This window comes from Marmota marmota, unplaced genomic scaffold (genome assembly GCF_001458135.2).
Source record: "Marmota marmota marmota unplaced genomic scaffold, marMar, whole genome shotgun sequence".
NCBI classification, from domain to species: Eukaryota; Metazoa; Chordata; class Mammalia; order Rodentia; family Sciuridae; genus Marmota; species Marmota marmota.
Window position 1 is genome coordinate 1,791,269 of NW_026000082.1, and position 18,586 is coordinate 1,809,854.

The 18,586-nt window shown below is 39.4% G+C and overlaps 1 protein-coding gene across 9 annotated transcripts in view; it reads right to left on the minus strand.

Annotated features, from left to right (window-relative positions):
- Dnajc6 (DnaJ heat shock protein family (Hsp40) member C6) overlaps nucleotides 1-18,586 on the minus strand; it is a 160,555-nt gene that overhangs the window by 26,489 nt on the left and 115,480 nt on the right. For all 9 annotated transcript variants that reach the window (XM_048815222.1, XM_048815224.1, XM_048815230.1 and 6 more), the window contains 8 exons: nucleotides 12,444-12,566; nucleotides 8,843-8,976; nucleotides 7,685-7,879; nucleotides 6,533-6,650; nucleotides 5,183-5,262; nucleotides 3,704-3,897; nucleotides 3,532-3,612; nucleotides 610-1,044 (listed from right to left, as the gene is read on the minus strand). In XM_048815222.1, coding sequence (XP_048671179.1) covers nucleotides 610-1,044; nucleotides 3,532-3,612; nucleotides 3,704-3,897; nucleotides 5,183-5,262; nucleotides 6,533-6,650; nucleotides 7,685-7,879; nucleotides 8,843-8,976; nucleotides 12,444-12,566 — 1,360 coding nt within the window. The remainder of the gene's footprint in view (nucleotides 1-609; nucleotides 1,045-3,531; nucleotides 3,613-3,703; nucleotides 3,898-5,182; nucleotides 5,263-6,532; nucleotides 6,651-7,684; nucleotides 7,880-8,842; nucleotides 8,977-12,443; nucleotides 12,567-18,586) is intronic.

Genomic DNA, 18,586 nt, shown 5'->3' on the forward strand with positions numbered 1-18,586 from the left:
GACAGGGCTGGGGATTGAACTCAGGGGCACTCAACCACTGAGCCACATTTCCAGCCCTTTTTTGTATTTTATCTAGAGACAGGGTCTCACTGAGTTGCTAAGTGTCTCGCTGTTGCTAAGACTGCTTTTTAACTGGTGATCCTCCTGCCTCAGCCTCCCAAGCCACTGGGATTATAGGCACCCAGCATTAGCTGTTACTTTTTTTGTTTTTTAATTTTTTTTTTTTAGATGTTGATGGACTTTTATTTTATTCATTTATTTATATGTGGTTCTGAGAATCGAACCCAGGGCCTCACACATTCTAGGCAAGTGCTCTACCACTGAGCCACAACTAGCCCTGTTACTTTTAATAATAATTCATTCATCTACATCTCCAAAAAAAAAAGTAACTAAAGCCTCTCAGGCCTGAAATCCTGACAAAAGAAAAATACCAAACGAACAATATTTCCATTTTCTCTTGTGTTCTCCAATTAAATGAAGACCTAAATATAGACTTCTAAGGGACTTTCAGGGAATTGAAAAGGCCAAGCTTATTAAGACAATTCTGCCTTTCTGGCCCAAAAGTTATCATTCAAATCTCAGAACTACAGAGCAATGGAAAAAAATTACCTTCTCCCAGTCGTCGGGTTGGCGATGCGGAGGCTGAGGCTGCGGAACGGCGTGGTGTCGACTGGGTGGATGCAGGTCCACTAGGGTGAAACACATCTTCCACCCCTGACTGTCCAGCCTGGGCAGGAGCAGCTGCACCTCCACCCCCAAACAGGTCACTCAGTAGTTCAGAATTGGAGGGAGGCGCTGCCGGTGGAGAGAAGTTCTTACTCACATCAGAACCTTCTAGGCCCAGAAGGTCCACCTCCTCAGGGGGTGGTGGAGCGGCTGGCTCCTGCTGCTTTTTGCTGGGCTTCTTGGCGCCATGATGTCTGTCACCATTGGCATTGCCATGTGGACTAGAAAGGGTCAGAAGTTCATCGTCGGATTGCTCGCTCTCCTGATTCACTAGGGCAGCATGGTCCTCCTCGCAAAATGATTTCTCTGATTTCTGATCTAAGGAAGACCAGTAGCCAAAGAAAGAGTTAGTTACCAACCACGGTGCTGTTGGGGTTTGTTACATTATTTGCACATCATTCCAGAGAGAAGGATTCAGCCTTGAGCAAATAGTGCTTTGGGATCCATCCAATGGAACACTTTTTATATTATATTCATCTATCATGGCTGAGCATCTGAGATTCAGGGCAGCATTAGGATATGGTGTAGGACTCGGGAGCCAGGCATCCTTGGATTGAACCCCAGCTCCACTACTCACTGGCTCTGTGACACTGGGTAAGTTACCTTACTTCTCCGTTTCCTCCTCAGCAAAACAGGGTAATAAACAGTACCTCACTCACAGGCTATTATGAAAATTATGTGAGATAATATTATAAAGTGCTCAGATCAACAGCAAGGAGTACCTAAATATTGTTGATGATGATGATGATGATGATGATGATGATTTTTATTCTGAACCAAAGAACATTCTTCTATTACTGAGCTACACATCCAGATGCACACTCTCTAATCTGAACCTCTCAGAAAAGTTATAATTTTATTTTGAGATAGGGTCTCACTAAATTGCCTAGGCTGGCTTCAAACTTTCAATCCTCCTGCCTCAGCCTCCTGAGTAGTTGGGATTACAGGCATACAGCACCACGTCCAAGTCAAATTTTTATTATCATTACGATTATTAATTTCCAGGCACTAGGCTAGGTGATTTTTGGGGGGAAAAAAATAGAACAGTAACTCTTCGTCCTTTGTGGACACCATTCACTGACTTTTTATTTCTCTGTGTGGCCTGCAGACAAAAGCAAGGCCGTTCTCCCACGGGCTGATGCAGAAGGAATTCACACACCTGCTGAGTTCACAGAATGGCTCTGCTTCAGATGGTCCTTATACCAAGCTGAAAGAAGATACTTTCAGCATAAAATGGACTCAGCACAAAGGCCTCTTCTGGGAAAGGACTAGAGAGACAGTGAATGACTTTCCAGGCCTTGCTTGAGATGAGCTTCCCACAGAGCATTGTTATATAATATAATGTGAGTCAGATGGACTCACATTCTGAATCAGGTTGAGGTCCACACCCCTAATACCCAATTCTGAAATGGAAAAAAAAAAAAAAAAACTATGAAAAGAGAAAGGCTTTCCTAAGTTTGGTGCAAACTCAGCTGGCAGAAAAACCTGACTGGAATGGATATGATATTATTTAGACTTCATTAGTCTCACTTAGGGTTTTCCTTACAGGTTTCGCTGAAGAAATATTAGCATGCTTGATTACAAGTTGTTGTCTGAGATACCACTGGAGATGTTAAGAAATATCTAGCTTATATACTGTATCACCTATCTGCATTCCTAAACATATCTAGCTCTAAGAGGTTCAGATAAAGAGACTGTGCGTCTGTGCTAAAATCTCTTTCAGAGACTACAGAAGTTATTTATAATTTACAAATAGTTTACAAAATTGGCAATGGAAAGGTAAGAGTGAAATTTTACTTATTAAAGTCCTTACTGTGAGGAAGACACAAGGTAAAAAAAAAAAAAAAAACAAGAAAATGTTGCAAAATCCATCTGCTGGGTTTATTGACTGGGTTTATCCAAGTTTGAGAAATTTGGGGTTCCATTTCTCAAAAGAAAATTCTGAAAGTAAGTCTTTCAATTCCAATGAATTCTATGGATAATTTTTTCAACAAACACTGAAAACATCTAGAAGCTAAAGGAATAGGAACTCACATTGACACATCAGAGGAGTGTCAACTAAGAGTTTTAACTAGGTCATCCCCAGAGCCATCTGTCACCCTTTCCTACATAAAGTCCCAACTATTCAATTCTACACCAAAGCTTGCACTTAATCTCAGCAAACTCTAAAGTGAAGACAGCTGATCTATATGGATTAGGATGCCAATGCTACTAATGGCAGCAGTCTGAAATGCTATGTTGAGAAGGATCTGATAACATCTTCAGGTTAGGGACAAAAAGAATACAGTAATGGAGCCCCAAATTTATGCTAATGATTGTTAAAATAAGTGACAGAGACATAGAGGCCAGGTGTTTGCCTTACCTGTGTCAACGTAAGCTCAGTTCTGCCCAGCTAGTGCTCAGGGCACTTTGGAAGAAATGCTTGACTACATATTTTTAGAATATTTAATTGAAGGCAGGAAACAGATTTCTTTGCTAATTTATTTATATTGTCAGTAGCCTAAAGGGGGATCTTAGAAAATATCACACTTATCCATCAAACCAAGAAAGACACGGCCAAGAACACAGCACAGAGGAGATAGAAGTCAGCTGAAAATGGCCTTCTGCATCAGTCTGAGTGCATTCATGAAGTTGAAAATAGGGAATTTGAGAAAGGAATGAGGGGGAAGGGTATGGAATAAGGGGAAAGGAGCCTGAATAACTTCTAATTGCTACTTTAATTTAGACTGCTTCAAAAGCTAAGTGTCTCTACAGAAGAACCACAATCATCTAACCATGTAAAGTTTGAGAAATGCTTGAAAGTACCTTGCCAACAGAGAGAGGCAAAAAAGCCACTTTGCCCCAAATTCCTGGGGTTGTCTGGAGGGAGATCTGCTAGAGCCTGTCCTGCAAGACAAAAAGCCACGTAGCACCAGTGAAACACAGGGAATATGCAATGTGCTAAATAACACAAACTTTTGACCTGAAAAATAAATACCTCCTAAGGCCAGAGTATCTTGATGCTCCTGGTGAGAAGAGAAGAGGATACTGGGGTTGACATCTTTTGTACAGTAATGCTCCCATGGTGGGGTTAAGTCTACCGCTTTGTCCTGGGGCTGTAGTTCTACATCCAGCGTCACCTGAAATAGCTGAGGGTATTTTTCTGGTACATCACATGCATCTAACTCAGGCCTACAAAGGGATTTAAAAGAATAAGGCCAATGAAAAGCAATGAAACCAGCATAAGGCTCAGCAGAGCAACCACCATAGGTAGACTTTCAGGTTAACTAGAAACTCATTTCTAGAGAAGACTCAATCATTAGCTAGATATAGTACTTTACTTTTCTGTGTCTCAGTTTCCTCATCTCAAGAAAAGAGAATAAAGTCCTATTCAAAGAATACGGAGATTGCAAATATAAGAGCACTCTGGAAAGCAGAACTGATACATCCAGCCAGGCTGCACTGGCATAGCCAAGTCAGGTATTAAAAGAGTGAAACAGGCTATGACCGACATTCTGACCCTTGAATATCTGTCCCTATCCTGGCCCCAGCAATGTTCACCTATCACAAATTTGGCTACCCCCAAGTTATCAAACCACCCTACGATATTGCAACTGAGGGCCAATGTCTGGTACAGAGGGCTCCTCCAGAACCCTGCTTTAGTGTTCTAGCCTGTTATCTATTCTGATGGATCACTAATCATTCCATACCACTGATTTAACTGCCATTCCTGAAGGAAACATATGGAAATACACAGATGCAAAGGATCAAAGTAGTAATACTTTGTTCCTTCTTTGTCCACTCTTGCTCCCTGTATAGTTTGGGTCTGGAATGTCCTCCAAAAGCTCAAGTGTTGAAAGCTTGTTCCTCAGTGCAGTTATGTTCAGAGGTGGGGATTTAGGAAATGATTAGATCATAAAAGCTCTAACCTTATTAGTGGAATAATAAGGTAAATGGACTATATGAGGTGGAGACTAGTCAAAAAGACTGAGTTCTTGGGTGTTTACCATTGGGGACTATATCCTGTCCCTGGCCTGCCCCACTTCTCACTCTCTCTGCTTCCCAGATGGCTTGAAGTGAGCAGCTTTCCTCTGCAACACCCTTCCTCCATGATTCTTCTTCCTTAGAGCCAGCCAACCGTGAACTGAAACCTCTGAAATTGTGAGCCAAAATAATTATTTCCTCCTTTAAATTGTTGTTCTCGGGTATTTGTCACATTGGTGGGAAACTGACTAGTATATTCCTTCACATGGCAATTTTAGACCTTTCTATTTGAAGTCTTGGATCTATTTGAACTTCTTAAGACAGGTCATATTCAATGGAAAGTTTTCAGATATATCCAGCCTCTCTGTGTGGTGAAGCTACACTCAATGATCTAGCAGCACAGGACTCAGGGGGAATGCACCATGGCACTAAAGAAACTCAACACTGCACAGCTACCCAGTGCAAACAGGCTTTCAGTCCGAGCAGTACTTACTTGGTGAACTTTAATACTGTTGTGTCCAGAGGTATGAATCCAGAATGAAACTGAAGCTGGAATATCTGTGTATTGGTCACCTAAAAATATCCAAGAAAAAAAAATTACAATTTACCAGTGAAAGGGGAATGCGATCAAGATGTTATATTTTGGGGAGCCATGAACCTTCAACTCTTTCTACATCTGAATCTTTGTTTACTATGAATATTAAACGTCTCCCACTTCTCCCTTTCACGAACTCTGCCTTGGAAAGCTGTTTCCTCATCCACTGTTTCCCCATCCCATGTTCTGGTACACTGCCATGCTTCCACTCATCGTATTCTTTCTTCCCAGGATGCCCTGCTCCAACCCAATGAACTCATCCTTTTTGGCCCACCTTGAAAGGCATATCCTATCTGGAGCCTATGGGGGCTACCACCGACTAAAACAAACTGTTCCTATTGCAGCACCTCATCTCCCCTCCATATGGTGTTATGGATATTTTAAACATGTGTAAATTTTTCCTGCTGGGCTGAGTTTCTTAACGGCAGGAACACAGTCATATTCTTTTCAATCCTAGACACCTAGGCAATGGCTAGAACAGAGCATAAACTCAGCGAAATTTGTTTAATTAAAATATGATTACTTGTAACATCATTCTTAAAGCCAAAGAGAGGCAATAACCCAAATATCTACCAATTGATGGAAAGATTAATAGAATGTGGCATAGTCATACAATGGAATATTACTTGGCTATACAAAGGAATGAAGTACTGATACATGCTGTTACATGGATAAGCCTCAAAAATATATGCTAAGTGAAAAAAAGCCAGCTACAAGACACCATGTATTGTATGATTTCATTTATATGAAATCTCCAAACTAAGCAAACCCTCAGGGACAGAAAGTAGGTTCATGGTTGTCTGGAGATAAGGAAGAGGAAATGGGTAGTGACTGCTAATGGGCACAGGGTTTCTTTTAGGGGTGATAAAAAAATGCTTTGGAATTACATAGTTCTGATGGTTGCACATCCTTTTGAATGTACTAAAATCCACTGTGTTACTGTATTATATACTTTAAAAGGGTGGCTTTTATGTAATGTGAACTTTATCTCAGTAAAAAATTTGGGGAAAAAACACAGTTATTTAATTCCACAGTAATCATACCAAGAACTTTACTAAGTCACACCTCTACAAGTCTCAGTATCTTCCCCTGTAAAATGAGGAAGATGGACATAAGCAACCTTTAAAGGCTCTTCCTCATTCTTAAACCACAACTCACTCAACCCCAAAGTGATTGGGGAGAAGATTAAAAAATATTACTATTAAAAACTCAGATGAGTTAATGCCATGATTCTTCCAGAAAGCTTACCTTAGCTTGCAGCCGGCTTCCAATGGTTGACCTCAAGTGATACATGGAGACAACCACATCTCCTTGCACAGTGATGTTCAGGGGAATGAAGATTTTTCCATCTTGGACCCGGTATTCTCTTTAAATGGAATCAAAACAGACATTAAAAGCTATCCAGTCTGGTACAATTACACAGACACAGGCATAGTGCTCTGTGGCCTGGCCAAGAGACCCATCTGCCTAGATCTGGACCTAGAAACCATTTCTTATCTTGAGCAGAAATGCAGCCCATGCCAACTGAGGGAAAACTGGTTCCGCAATGGGAGGACATTGGTCTGATGGACTCTCAATCTCACCTGGACTTCCAGAAAGTACAACTGACCATCTCTATTTTGCTGATGACTTATTTTCCTTAAATGTATCATCCCTTGTGTGTTTGCCTTTTCCTAACCTCAAGCTAGTAGTAAAAGCAGAGATTAAAGGAACAAAAACTTCAACCAAGCTATGTATAGAAACAGGAATGCCACAGTCTGTGACAGCCTTGAATACTAATCCCCAAATTCCTTCTATTCCCAACTATTTGCTCTTTAGTTACCACTTATTTCTTTTTCTCCACCCCATTTTCAACAACCTCCCACTGGTATCTCCTTTTCATTATAGATTCTATAACTTCTCTAATTATGTCATCATTTACATAGTTGCTCACTTAGAGACTTCATTCATCCCTGATTCACTAAATCCCATCAAGGCCATCTCCCTCTTAAATGTCCAGGTCCTCTGTCCCTCTACAACATGCACATTTTTTTTAAAGATGTGATGGACCTTTATTTTATTTTTTTATTCATATGCGGTGCTGAGAATCCAACCCAGTACCTCACACATGCTAGGCAGTGCTCTACCACTGAGCCACAACCCCAGCCCTCCCCACCCCACTGTCTCAATGCTCACTGTAGCTCATGCTAGTCCCTTAGCCTATGGCACAGCTGGATGTGAAAAGGAGCCATGCCTCCTTTGATTTAGTTATGCTTGTCTACGCTCACTACTGACATTGAATTTTTTTTTTAAATCAGCCATTCCACAGTGATATAGACCTGCAGGAAGAACACAATACAATTTACACAGCAATTGAGCAGTATATAAGAAGAAGTAAAGGAAAAAAATCATAAGACTCACTTCATTCGTTCAAAATCTGTGCAGGTTGTATATATTTTGGTTTCTCCAATCAGTACATCACAGTAAGGGCGACATCCGTTTCTCTGTTTGTTGAAAAAGGGTATGGGACTGACAGTGATGGACTTGATCGTGAGAGGCTTGAAGTGAGGGCGATAGGGCTTGTCTGCTAGTAAGTCACACATATAGCCCAGGTACCTGAAACAGAAGATTGCCGTTAGGGGGCCCGTCACAACAGGAGAAGCAGGTAATTTTTGCTATGAAGTTTGTCCTTGCAAATCTTTAAATTGCAATAAAAATTTGCTGTTATTTTATTCAACATTAATTAGCAAAAGAGAATGCAGATAATATTTTATCCACTGACCTTGCTGTACTTCCCTAAAGAACTGATAACAGGGTATTTGTTAAATCCAAAAGCTTATGGGAGATTTAGAGTAGCTTAATATTTGTTCATCTATTCTTATTTCATTTAGCAGATTAAATTTACCGCTGAAGACCAATTTTTGGATGTTAAAATTTTATCATCAGAAGTACTTTTATAATCCAAAAAAAGTAAGAAGATACAATGTAAATCAGGGGAAGAAATTATGACTAAACAGAAGAAAATAAATAGTTATTATCTAAAGAGGGTTTCCTTTTTTAAGCCATTGTTCAGATTATCTGTTATAATCCACTTCCTTGTTCCTCTCATAATAAAAAGTGAATTTTAAAACATCTCATTCTCTCTACACTTTGGCATTTCCTCTTGTTAATTGTGATGATCATCTGATAAATAAACCAGCTACTGCTGGTATTTCAATAAAGACCTAAATGATGCATCAGAAAGGGACTGGTCTTAGAGCTTGAGATCCTGGCTATGTGCATTAGGTATTTTTAGACCTGGGGCAAATTACAACCTATCTGAGTCAGTTCTCTCACCTGTAAAATGAAGGAAGAGATAAGCATTCTTTAAAGTTTCTTTCTAATTTTAAAATCACAAACTCATACGGGACTCATGAACTTGCATAAAAATCCAATATCTTAATTAATAGTTTCCATAGTTCAGAATAATGTCAGATAAATTAGAAGAAAGTTAGGAAACTACCTACAGGGCAGACTCCAAACTGTACACAGTAGCAACCAGACCACACTTGCTCAGACCCTGCACCTCGCTTACTGTACCTCCTGTGGGATGGTGACAGTCCAATTCCTGGTCGCTTCGCATACAGCAATCGAATAGCAGGGCCAGGAGTAGAGTAGAGATTACAGAAAATGAACATAGCACCAACCAGAATTGACGATGCCGCCCGTCCATCCTATCAAAGATGATGCATAAAGTCATCAAGAACATGATCAAATCTGAGAAAGGCTGCACTTGCAATTAACAGAAGGAGGGGAGAAATCCTCCTAACAGTTTTTCACTTCAAAACTGTTCATTGGAAAACGAAAATTTGCCCCAGCTATCAAAATCACAAAGCAGCAGGAAAGACTTTTTCTTAGGATAAAACTCACTCTATACTAACCCAAGAAGCCCAGCAAAATAATTTGACTCACTTAAATTCAAAGAAAAATAATGTGATCTTTAAAGTAGCTCTGGACTTTAAAGTTGCATTAGACTTGTGGCATCATAACTCACAGATGAGGCCTCTTGATTTAGGACAAGAAGTAAAGAGCTCACAGATTAGGCAGATGCCACTTGATGGGATGTGTTGCATAAGTATTTAACCCAAAATGTGCTCCAACATTAATATAAAATTTAAAATATCAATTGATACAACGTCATTCAACATAGGAATGGATCTTCTATGAACTGAATATTTGTGTCTTCCCAAAATTCATGTTGAAATGCTAACTTCCAATGCAATGGTATAAGGAAGTAGGCATTTGAGGTGGAGCCCTCATGAATGAGATTAGCATCCTAAGAACAGGGCACCTCTCTCCTTCAGTCTTCCCTCCTCCCTCCCTCTCTCCTCCCCCACTCCTTTTCATCTGCTCTCGGCATATGAGGATACAAAAGAAAAGACAAACCAGCCCTGAGAAGACACTGAATCTGCAGAGACCCTGATCTTGGGACTTCCAGTCTCCAGACCATGAGAAATAAATTTCTACTACTGAAATCAACCAGTCTAGAGTGTTTTTGTTTTAACAGCCTGAGATGACTAAAACAACATTCAGCAACACTCCAGACACAGCCTCTTCTAGAAGGCTCTTAAGTGAACAGCTATGGCTCACTCCATCTTACAAAGCGCATCCTTATACTGAATGTGTTGAGTTGAAGTCTATTCCTCCTCAGCTTCTTTTCGGTGCCCTTCATTCTTCCTTCCATGAGGAAAAAAAAAAAAAAAAGTCTACTCCTCTCTCCTTGTGACTGTCCTTCACTGCCTGCGGTGCTCTCCATCAAAAGTTCTATTTTCCAGGTGAAAACAAAACCAATCCCTTGGATTCTTTGTCCTTTGAAATTTCACTCAGAGAGACCTCTTCATTTAGTATGCTTTTCTGAACAGACCAAAGTTTTAAAACATCAACCTAAAATGTGCTGCCCAAAGGGAAGTGCAAGATATGAGTGCAAGATATCACCTTTCTTAGTCTGGATACTGTGCTCTCATGAACATAACTAGAATAAACGAAGGCTAAACCACAATAGAAGCTCCTGTTGATCTTCATATCCACCGAAAGCCCTACTTCTTTCTCAGATCACCTGGTAAGCTAATAGACAAACATGCTTAATCTTTCAGAATCAGAATTTAGGGCTGTTCATTTATCCTATATTTAATTTCACATTGTTAGTTTCTGTTAAACAAGTAAACTACAAGAACTTTTTAAATCCAGGTCTATTATGTGACCCTCCCAATTCTAAGAAAATGGATAAGCATGATTTCCACATTTTCATCATTTTGTTAATTTAGAAAGCAAAGTATGCTGGGCATGATGGCAGATGCCTATAATCTGAGCTACTCAGGAGGCTGAGGCAGGAGGATCACAAGTTTAAGACCAGCCTCAGCAACTTAGCAATACCTTGTCTCAAAATAAAAATTTTTTAAGTGGGCTGGAGATGTAACTTAGTGGTAAAGTGTCCCTGGATTAAAGCCCAATATGACTAAAGAAATAGATAAATAACCATCAACCTACTGAAATCTTCTCCATGAAGATACTGATCTATTGTTCACCTACCTTAGGAAGCAAATATTCAGCCCCCATCCAACTAAATATATATCAACCTAGGCCAAGTTTCTCCATCTTTTTTTTTATAAGCAATGTTATTTTATTTTTTTTTTAAAGAGAGAGAGAGAGAGAGAATTTTTTAATATTTATTTTTTAGTTTTCGGCAAACACAACATCTTTGTTTGTATGTGGTGCTGAGGATCGAACCCGGGCCGCACACATGCCAGGCAAGTGCGCTACTGCTTGAGCCACATCCCCAACCCAAATTTCTCCATCTTGACTGCAAGAAACTAGAAAATCTCATGCAGAAATTCAATAAACTAGTCTATTAGCCTAGCTGCAAAATGTCTAGTTGATTTGATATTTATATTTATAATAAACCCATGTGGACTCCTTTTTTTTTTAATAAGAGTTTAAAAATTATCTGAGAAAAGATTCATTAGAATTTTTCCCTGAAGGGCCATCAGGGATCACCAGCTTATAACTTTTCAGTATCAGCCTCCTTCATCTTTTGAGAGAAATCCTTTCCTGTGGCTTGCCTGGCACCTCCTCTTCCTGTTTCTTCATAGGACACTGGGGATCCAGAACTGCTTCTCTGAGTACTTTTAGCAATCTGTCATGTAATTTAAGCCCTGAAAGTAGATTTATTTTGAGTACTGTGAGGTTTTCTTACTACCTCAATATCTATCAGCTCTGTCTTAATTATTATTGTCAACCCCTTCTCAAGAAGGCGAGGGGAAATCATTCAGTAATATCATACCAAAAAAAAAAAATATATATATATATATACATATATATATATATATATACTCTGAAATTTTTAGAAGCAGTAAATTATTTCCAGTACTATGCTCAGACTCCGTTGGTGCATTCATTTTTTTCCTGTTTTCAATTGCTTATTCAAATCTTGCTTGTCTGGGGTACAAGGGTAACAAAGACACAGTTCTTTCCTATAAGATGCTAACAGTCTAGTAGGAAAACAGCTTAGTATGGTGCAGTGTGATAGATGCCACAGAAAATACTGAGATACCCAGTGGGAGGATCTGCGCTGTGAAAATGCTTAGAAGAATCAGAAAGATTTTATCACAAGTTGAGTTTTACAGGACAAGTAAAAGGCCTGAGAGAAAGGGTTAGAGAAAGGCACTTTACAAAGTCAATGCCCAGAAAAATCATCAGTCCTCATGGAAACTGCTCTAAAACATAGTCTATTTAAACTATTTACAAGGACGGAGGGAGCTTCACTCTTATATTTATTCAAATACAAATTGTAAGAAAAAAATAAATATGACAATATGTTTGTGTCAACTCTATTCACAGAAAACTCAGTCCATTACTACCTATGTACCCACAGCTTTTATTTTTACCTCTTTAGAATACTTGGCACATTTTAGAGTCCCTGCATTATGTGGGTTGTGTATATGTATCTGCCTCTCCCAGTAGTATTTAAATTTTAAAACAAAAATAATACATTCTTCCTCATTTTTCCATTCCTCGAACTGCCTAGCTTCTAAGTAGAGGCTCAATAAAGCTGCAGAACTCAAATGTTACCTATCCATCATTCTGGACAGGACCATCCATATCTGACCAAACCAAACCACAGATACCAACTATGGGTACTCACCAAGCAGTGGACAACACAGACGTTTTTGGGATTCTGTAGCAGCCAATTATACATATTCCGACACACAGCAAAGAGGTTGTGCAGACTGGGAGCCTGCCTAATGGGCCAACTGCATTCTGAGACCTAAGGAAACATAGCAAAAGGAAGAAGGTGTCACATTAAACTTCTTCTGAAAGTAAGACCACATCTCCTTGTACTATAGCCAGGAAAAGTTGGGAACAGGGCCTAAACACAGAAAAAAAAAAAAAATTTAATGCAGTAATTTTTTTTTTTTTTGGTGGGGGAGCAGGATTTATCGGGGATTGAACTCAGGGGCACTCGACCACTGAGCCACATTCCCAGCCCTATTTTGTATTTTATTTACAGACAGGGTCTCGCTGGGTTGCTTAGCTCCTCACCATTGCTGAGGCTGGCTTTAAACTCACGATCCTCCTGTCTCAGCCTCCCAAGCTGCTGGAATTACAGGCATGTGCCCCTGAGCCCAGCTTTAATGTAGTAATCTTTAATTTAAAGAATGCTATTTCTTGTAGAGGCATGAAAATACATTGTGAAATGCATTTTAAATTAAATAAGACTTTTTAATTATTTTTTTTAGTTGTTGATGGAACTTTATTTTATTTATTTATATGTAGTACTGAGAATCAAACCCCATGCCTCACACATGCTAGGCAAGTGCTCCACCTCTGAGCCACAACCTCACCGCTAAACAAGACTATTTATGCTACATATTTTGTTTTTTTTCTATTCTCTGAGGTAACATAGAATTTAATTTCTATTAAGTATTAAAGCTTTTACCTGCCTACCAAATGCTTCACTGTAGGCTTAGGTTTGTAAGTCCCACACTGTTCCTTAATTTTATCTTGGCTTTTGTTAAAACATGGTAAGTGCAGGAACATGAGCCAGGGGAGGCTATGCATGGGTCTTATTTTTCTTTTTGAATGAAGGGATCTACAACTCCAAAGGAGAAATCTTTTGTATCTTCATTTTCTTAATATACATATCCGTTTAGCATGTTATGAAGCATCAGGAATACTGCTTGGTCTGATTTGTACAACAAACAGATAAGACGAACATTATGATGCCATTTGGTAGATAAGAAAACAGACTCAGAACTTGTTTTGTCCAAGGTCACAATGCTGATCCGCACCAGCACTGCAGTTCAGGTTCTCTGAATGTTAATCCTTACATCACAATGGGCTACTGGTTAAATATTGGGTATGAGCCTAAATGGTTTAGATATCACTAATTTAACTAATAAACAATAAGGAGAACCTTTGACTTGGGCAAACTTCACAACCTCTTTAAATCTATCTTTCTTCATGAAAGATGGTGCTGGTGCATGGTACCTACCTATGTACCTAACAGGGCTGTGGGTATTACACGAAAATGTATTTCCAGGCCTTAGCTCAGGATCACACAAAAAACAATCAATAAATGCTAGCAATTATTGTTTTATCAAGTAACTGCCAATGAAAAATTCTGAGGTTCAGGAAGAGTTGGCTGTGTTTTAAAAAGTGAATGAAGCTCTGTATGGCAAGAGTGAAGACCAAAGGACCAGATCATAAAAGGCCTTCTTAAGAAGGTGGGAGAACACTTAAGAAGGAAAGTGACTCTCAGATCAGTATTTCCCAAAGATTTCTCATGCATTAGCATGAAAACCGGAGGTGGAAGACAAGAGACTAAAGTCAGGGATGCCAATCAGGAGGCTGATGAGGAGATAAGTAAGGGATTAATGGTGGCTTAGGCCAGCCTAGTGGCAGTGGGTGCAAACATACCTGAGGGGCTCAGGAGCCAGAAAGAAAGTGGAATACCTGTACCTAAAAGGACAGGCAGGAAAAGCCAAGGATGATACTCTTGTTTCTGGCTTGAATGGCCAGACAGGATAGAAGCAAGTGCCATTTAATGAGACAGAATTCTAGAGAAAGAACAGGTTCTATATGAGTGGTTTCACTAGAAGGTACTCTGCAATACTGACACCCGTGGTCTAAGAAAACCCAAGTGTCACCTTCCTCATACTTGACAGTGGGAAAGGGAAGCAGGAGGAGTCTCTTTGGTTGGTCCTTTTTTGTTAACCAGAGAACAACTGATCAAAATATAAATGGGAAATTATTTTGGCCTCCACAGTATTGCCTCGGAAATGAACACGTGGAGTTTCCCTGTCTGAAGCTGCCAAGAAAGCCCATTCTTTTCAGTTAATTTGTAAGTTTTTTTCTACAAAATAATTGTGCATGGTGGCAGGGAACAGTCCAGATTATCTATTTTTATACACTTCTTGGAATGACAAATATGGTTTATTAAACAAAGTATTTGAAATGCTTGACATAGCTACAAAACAATCCAGGGTGATCCAGCACTGGGCTTATTCATTTAAACTCCAACATGATTCAGGCCTATTCTTTACCCCCTAAATGTACTCCCCATTTGATACTCAAGGCATAGAAATGACATTGAATTAAAAAACTGGAGGACATCTTTGTGCCTCTGTCCTTGTATATATTTGTGTCTGACAGCTTTTATCAGTAGAGCATCACGGTTAAGACCACAGGCTAGATTTTTGCCTGTATTCATCACATAGTACCTGCATTAATTTCTCCAAGCTTCAATTCCCTGTGTGTGAAGTGCAAGTGAGCATTAAAGGATTGTGAGAATTCAGCAGCACCACCCGAACACACAGAGTGCTATAAGACACTCACAGAGACTGCACTGAATTGACTGTTCATACTTGTCTCCCTCTCTAGCAACAGAGTTCCACGAGAAAAGAGACCACAGCTTCTTCATCTTTGTAACCTCAGAGTTCACCAACCGTGTGCTGTTGCTCTGGTGGCTGGTGCTCAGCAGTTACTTGCTGAGTGAGGGAACGAACAAAAGAATAAAGGAATGAACCCCATCTGACACTCACTCTCTTTTTATAATAAGATTTGTCTACCTGTACAATATCTTGAGGAAGGAACAGGTAAATCAAGTTTGTTTTGCTTTCCTAAAAGTAGATTTGTTGATTTCCTAAAAGTAGAGGAAATTTGTTGTCTTAGCAACCATTTTTAAAGGTCACACACCAAATTTCAATATCTGGAATGAGTCTCAGCTAAAAATGGGCTAAATTGTTTTTAGCACAATAGGCTAATAGCTCCAGAATCATTAAATCAATCAAGTAAATAATATTAATTTAAAGAACTCCATAATTATATATTTACTTGATATATGATTATATATTATTAGGCAAACATATAATTAGAATTTTTTAAAAAACAAGTGCTCTGTCTATAGGAGGACAAACATGAAGACATACATGAAACAAAAAAGAATTTTTTAAAGAAATTAAGTCACTGCAAGCTCCTTTTCCAGCTCTCTGGGGTTCATTATCTATGTGATAGGCAGAATAACCAGCTATGTGACCCCCTGGTGCTGTTTCCTGCCTCCCTGAACACCTCCTGGCATTGCTGGGCATTAGGAATACCATGTTGATTACCAGGCTGCCTCAATACCACCCTGTGGGAAGGGGCCAAACCTCACTGGGGCTGAGTGCCATTCCATTTTCATCTCTCCATTGCTCTCAGCATGAGACAGCCCGGGCAAGAGCCTTCTGCTCACTAAGCACAGGAGCAGAAGGTGCAGCAGAGAGTCAGACTGAAAAAACATGTGCAGTGTTTTATGAACCTTGAATCATTTGTGAAAAATGGGTATTTCAATCAATTGCTTATTATAGCATTTTATTATTTACTAGTGATATTAATCATAGTTACTACTTCCTAAAAGCTAAGCCTAAGCCAGTCACTGCTAATCAAATATATTTCTTACAATAAACCTACAGAAAAAAAAATTGAAGAGCATTTGTGAGATAGTTACTCATATTGCCATATTCATCTTACACAAGAGACACAAGAGAAAACAGTCCCAGGAGAGGTGAAATGACTTTTCAGGAAGAGGAACAGCTGAAATGTGAACCTAGGGTAAATTTTAAAGTTTGAAATTTGTGTCTATTATATGATTTCATCTCAATAAAAAGTCATTGAAATTTGTGTACTCTCCGCTATACTTTCCTATCTGATGATTAGTAAGAATTCCATCTTGCATTTGAAGGTCGGTAACAGGTTCAAGTAACGGCTGTGTTTTTTTAAGGTCAAGAGGCTCAATTCATATAAAGCTGCATAACTAGAACATGGGCTCCTTAGTCCTCCAGCTCCCAAGCTAGACACTGTTTTCTACACCATTATTTTCTGTCCTGACACTAATGCATAGTGACAGAGGGAGAGATGAGGTCTGAGTTGTAAGGTCACAATTCTACACTCCCCAACTTCAAACCAAAGCACAAACCATTAGGAGCTGTGAGGACCTCCTCAGGGGGCTCTGAAAGGAAAAGGGGAAAGAGACACCGACTTTCAATCATGAGCCCTTTAATAAAGCCCAAGTCAATAATACATTTTCCTGAAATCAAGAACAAGATTTGGTGGTTTAGAAAAAAGTCAAGAGGAAGGAAGAGTCTAAAAGACCCAGCTGGGCTACTGGTCTCTAATAGCTACTAACAGCACTCCTTCTCAAACTGTCCTTCCTGGGTGGGCAGAGGGAGAAGGAGGGTTCAGGTGGCACTGGAATGGCATTATTCAGAACATAAGAACTTTAGGGCCAGGTTAGACTTCTCATTTATTACCAAGAATTTTTTCATTAACTACCAATAGCAACACCTAGAAATGTGTAAGCAGTGGTTCTTGATGTTCTGAAGTTTAGCTATCAATTTGGGCAGAAGCCAGAGTGGAACATGGGAACATGGGTGGGGGAGAGGTGTGAGTACAATGTTTATGTTGGGGTTGATTTTAAAAGTTTGGTAAAGATAGTGATGATGATTATACAACACCATAAATGTAATGTAACTGTATACTCAAAAGGTTTAAAATCATATCTTTATGTTATATATATTTTACAACCATGATGTCTGTAAAAGTGGAAGCAGAGGTTTAAGTTCTACAGCCCAGGGGTTCTAAACACACAATGGAACTGTACGTCCTTTTAACTCTGGTTAAGAATGTTTGATTTAGATGATGCATCTCCTTGGTCTCCAGGACTTTACTGTCAGCCTCAGAATTTTTAAGTCCTCAAGGTGGATACTGACCATGAAGAGTCAAAAAACTGACTTTCAATACCTTCTTTGCAGTCCTGGGTAGGTATTCTAGCACCTCACATTCAATGTGGGATCATCTGCCCTGTATTGTTTTGAGTTGAATCCTCTGCTAAAGTCAGACAGTTCTATTTCAATTTGGCTGTACGCTGTTTCAAATATAAATACAAACAAACAAACTACTTTGTGATTATTTCATAAAATTCCCATCAATTCGTGTGACTTCAAAGAATACTTGTTAGTTAAAATACAGAATGACAACCCTCAGCACTCAGTAAAGTAAAATCTTCCTGGAAGCAGTGTGCTTTGCCACCACCACCTATATCCCCAAATATGTAAACAATCCCATAATCAAAGTGTAAATGGACTGAGATATATAATGATGTAGAAATACATGATGCAGACAGAGTTAGACTCCATGAGTCTGCAAATAAAACCAGCCCTACCCCTACATTAGATCTTTTCAAGCACTGGTTATTTATAGAAACCTCTGCCATCTATGTTTATTAAAATAAAGTTTAATTGCAGATCTAGCACTCTACTAAACTACAAGCAGGAAGAAATGGCTCTAATCCTCACAGACTGGAGGAGGAGAACCAAGAAAACTTTTCTATGTAATGCAAAAATGGGATGTAAATCAATTCATAGTCTTAATGCTGGGGAGAGTAAGGACTATGGATTTAGAAAGAGATGGATTAAATCAAAAACATAGCTAAGATGAAAATACTAAGGCTTCGGGACTATCTTCCTGAGACACAACTGAGTATTGAGGGAGAAAGGTCAGAGGGTCCAGTTCCAATCTGCCAAGTTCTGGGTCTACTTGGGGAAGAGTCCATGATGTGCTTTACAAGAAAGAACTGGAAAACCCTGTGACATGAAGAAATACTCCCTTTAGCAAAGTCAGGCTAACAAAGAAGAGAGTGGAGGTGTGTGACATGGATGGCATTTTAGGGAGAAGGTATAGCTCATGCAGAAACTCTGTGTATGTGTGTGTGTGTGTGTGTGTCTGTGTGTGTGTGTGTGTGTCTGTGTG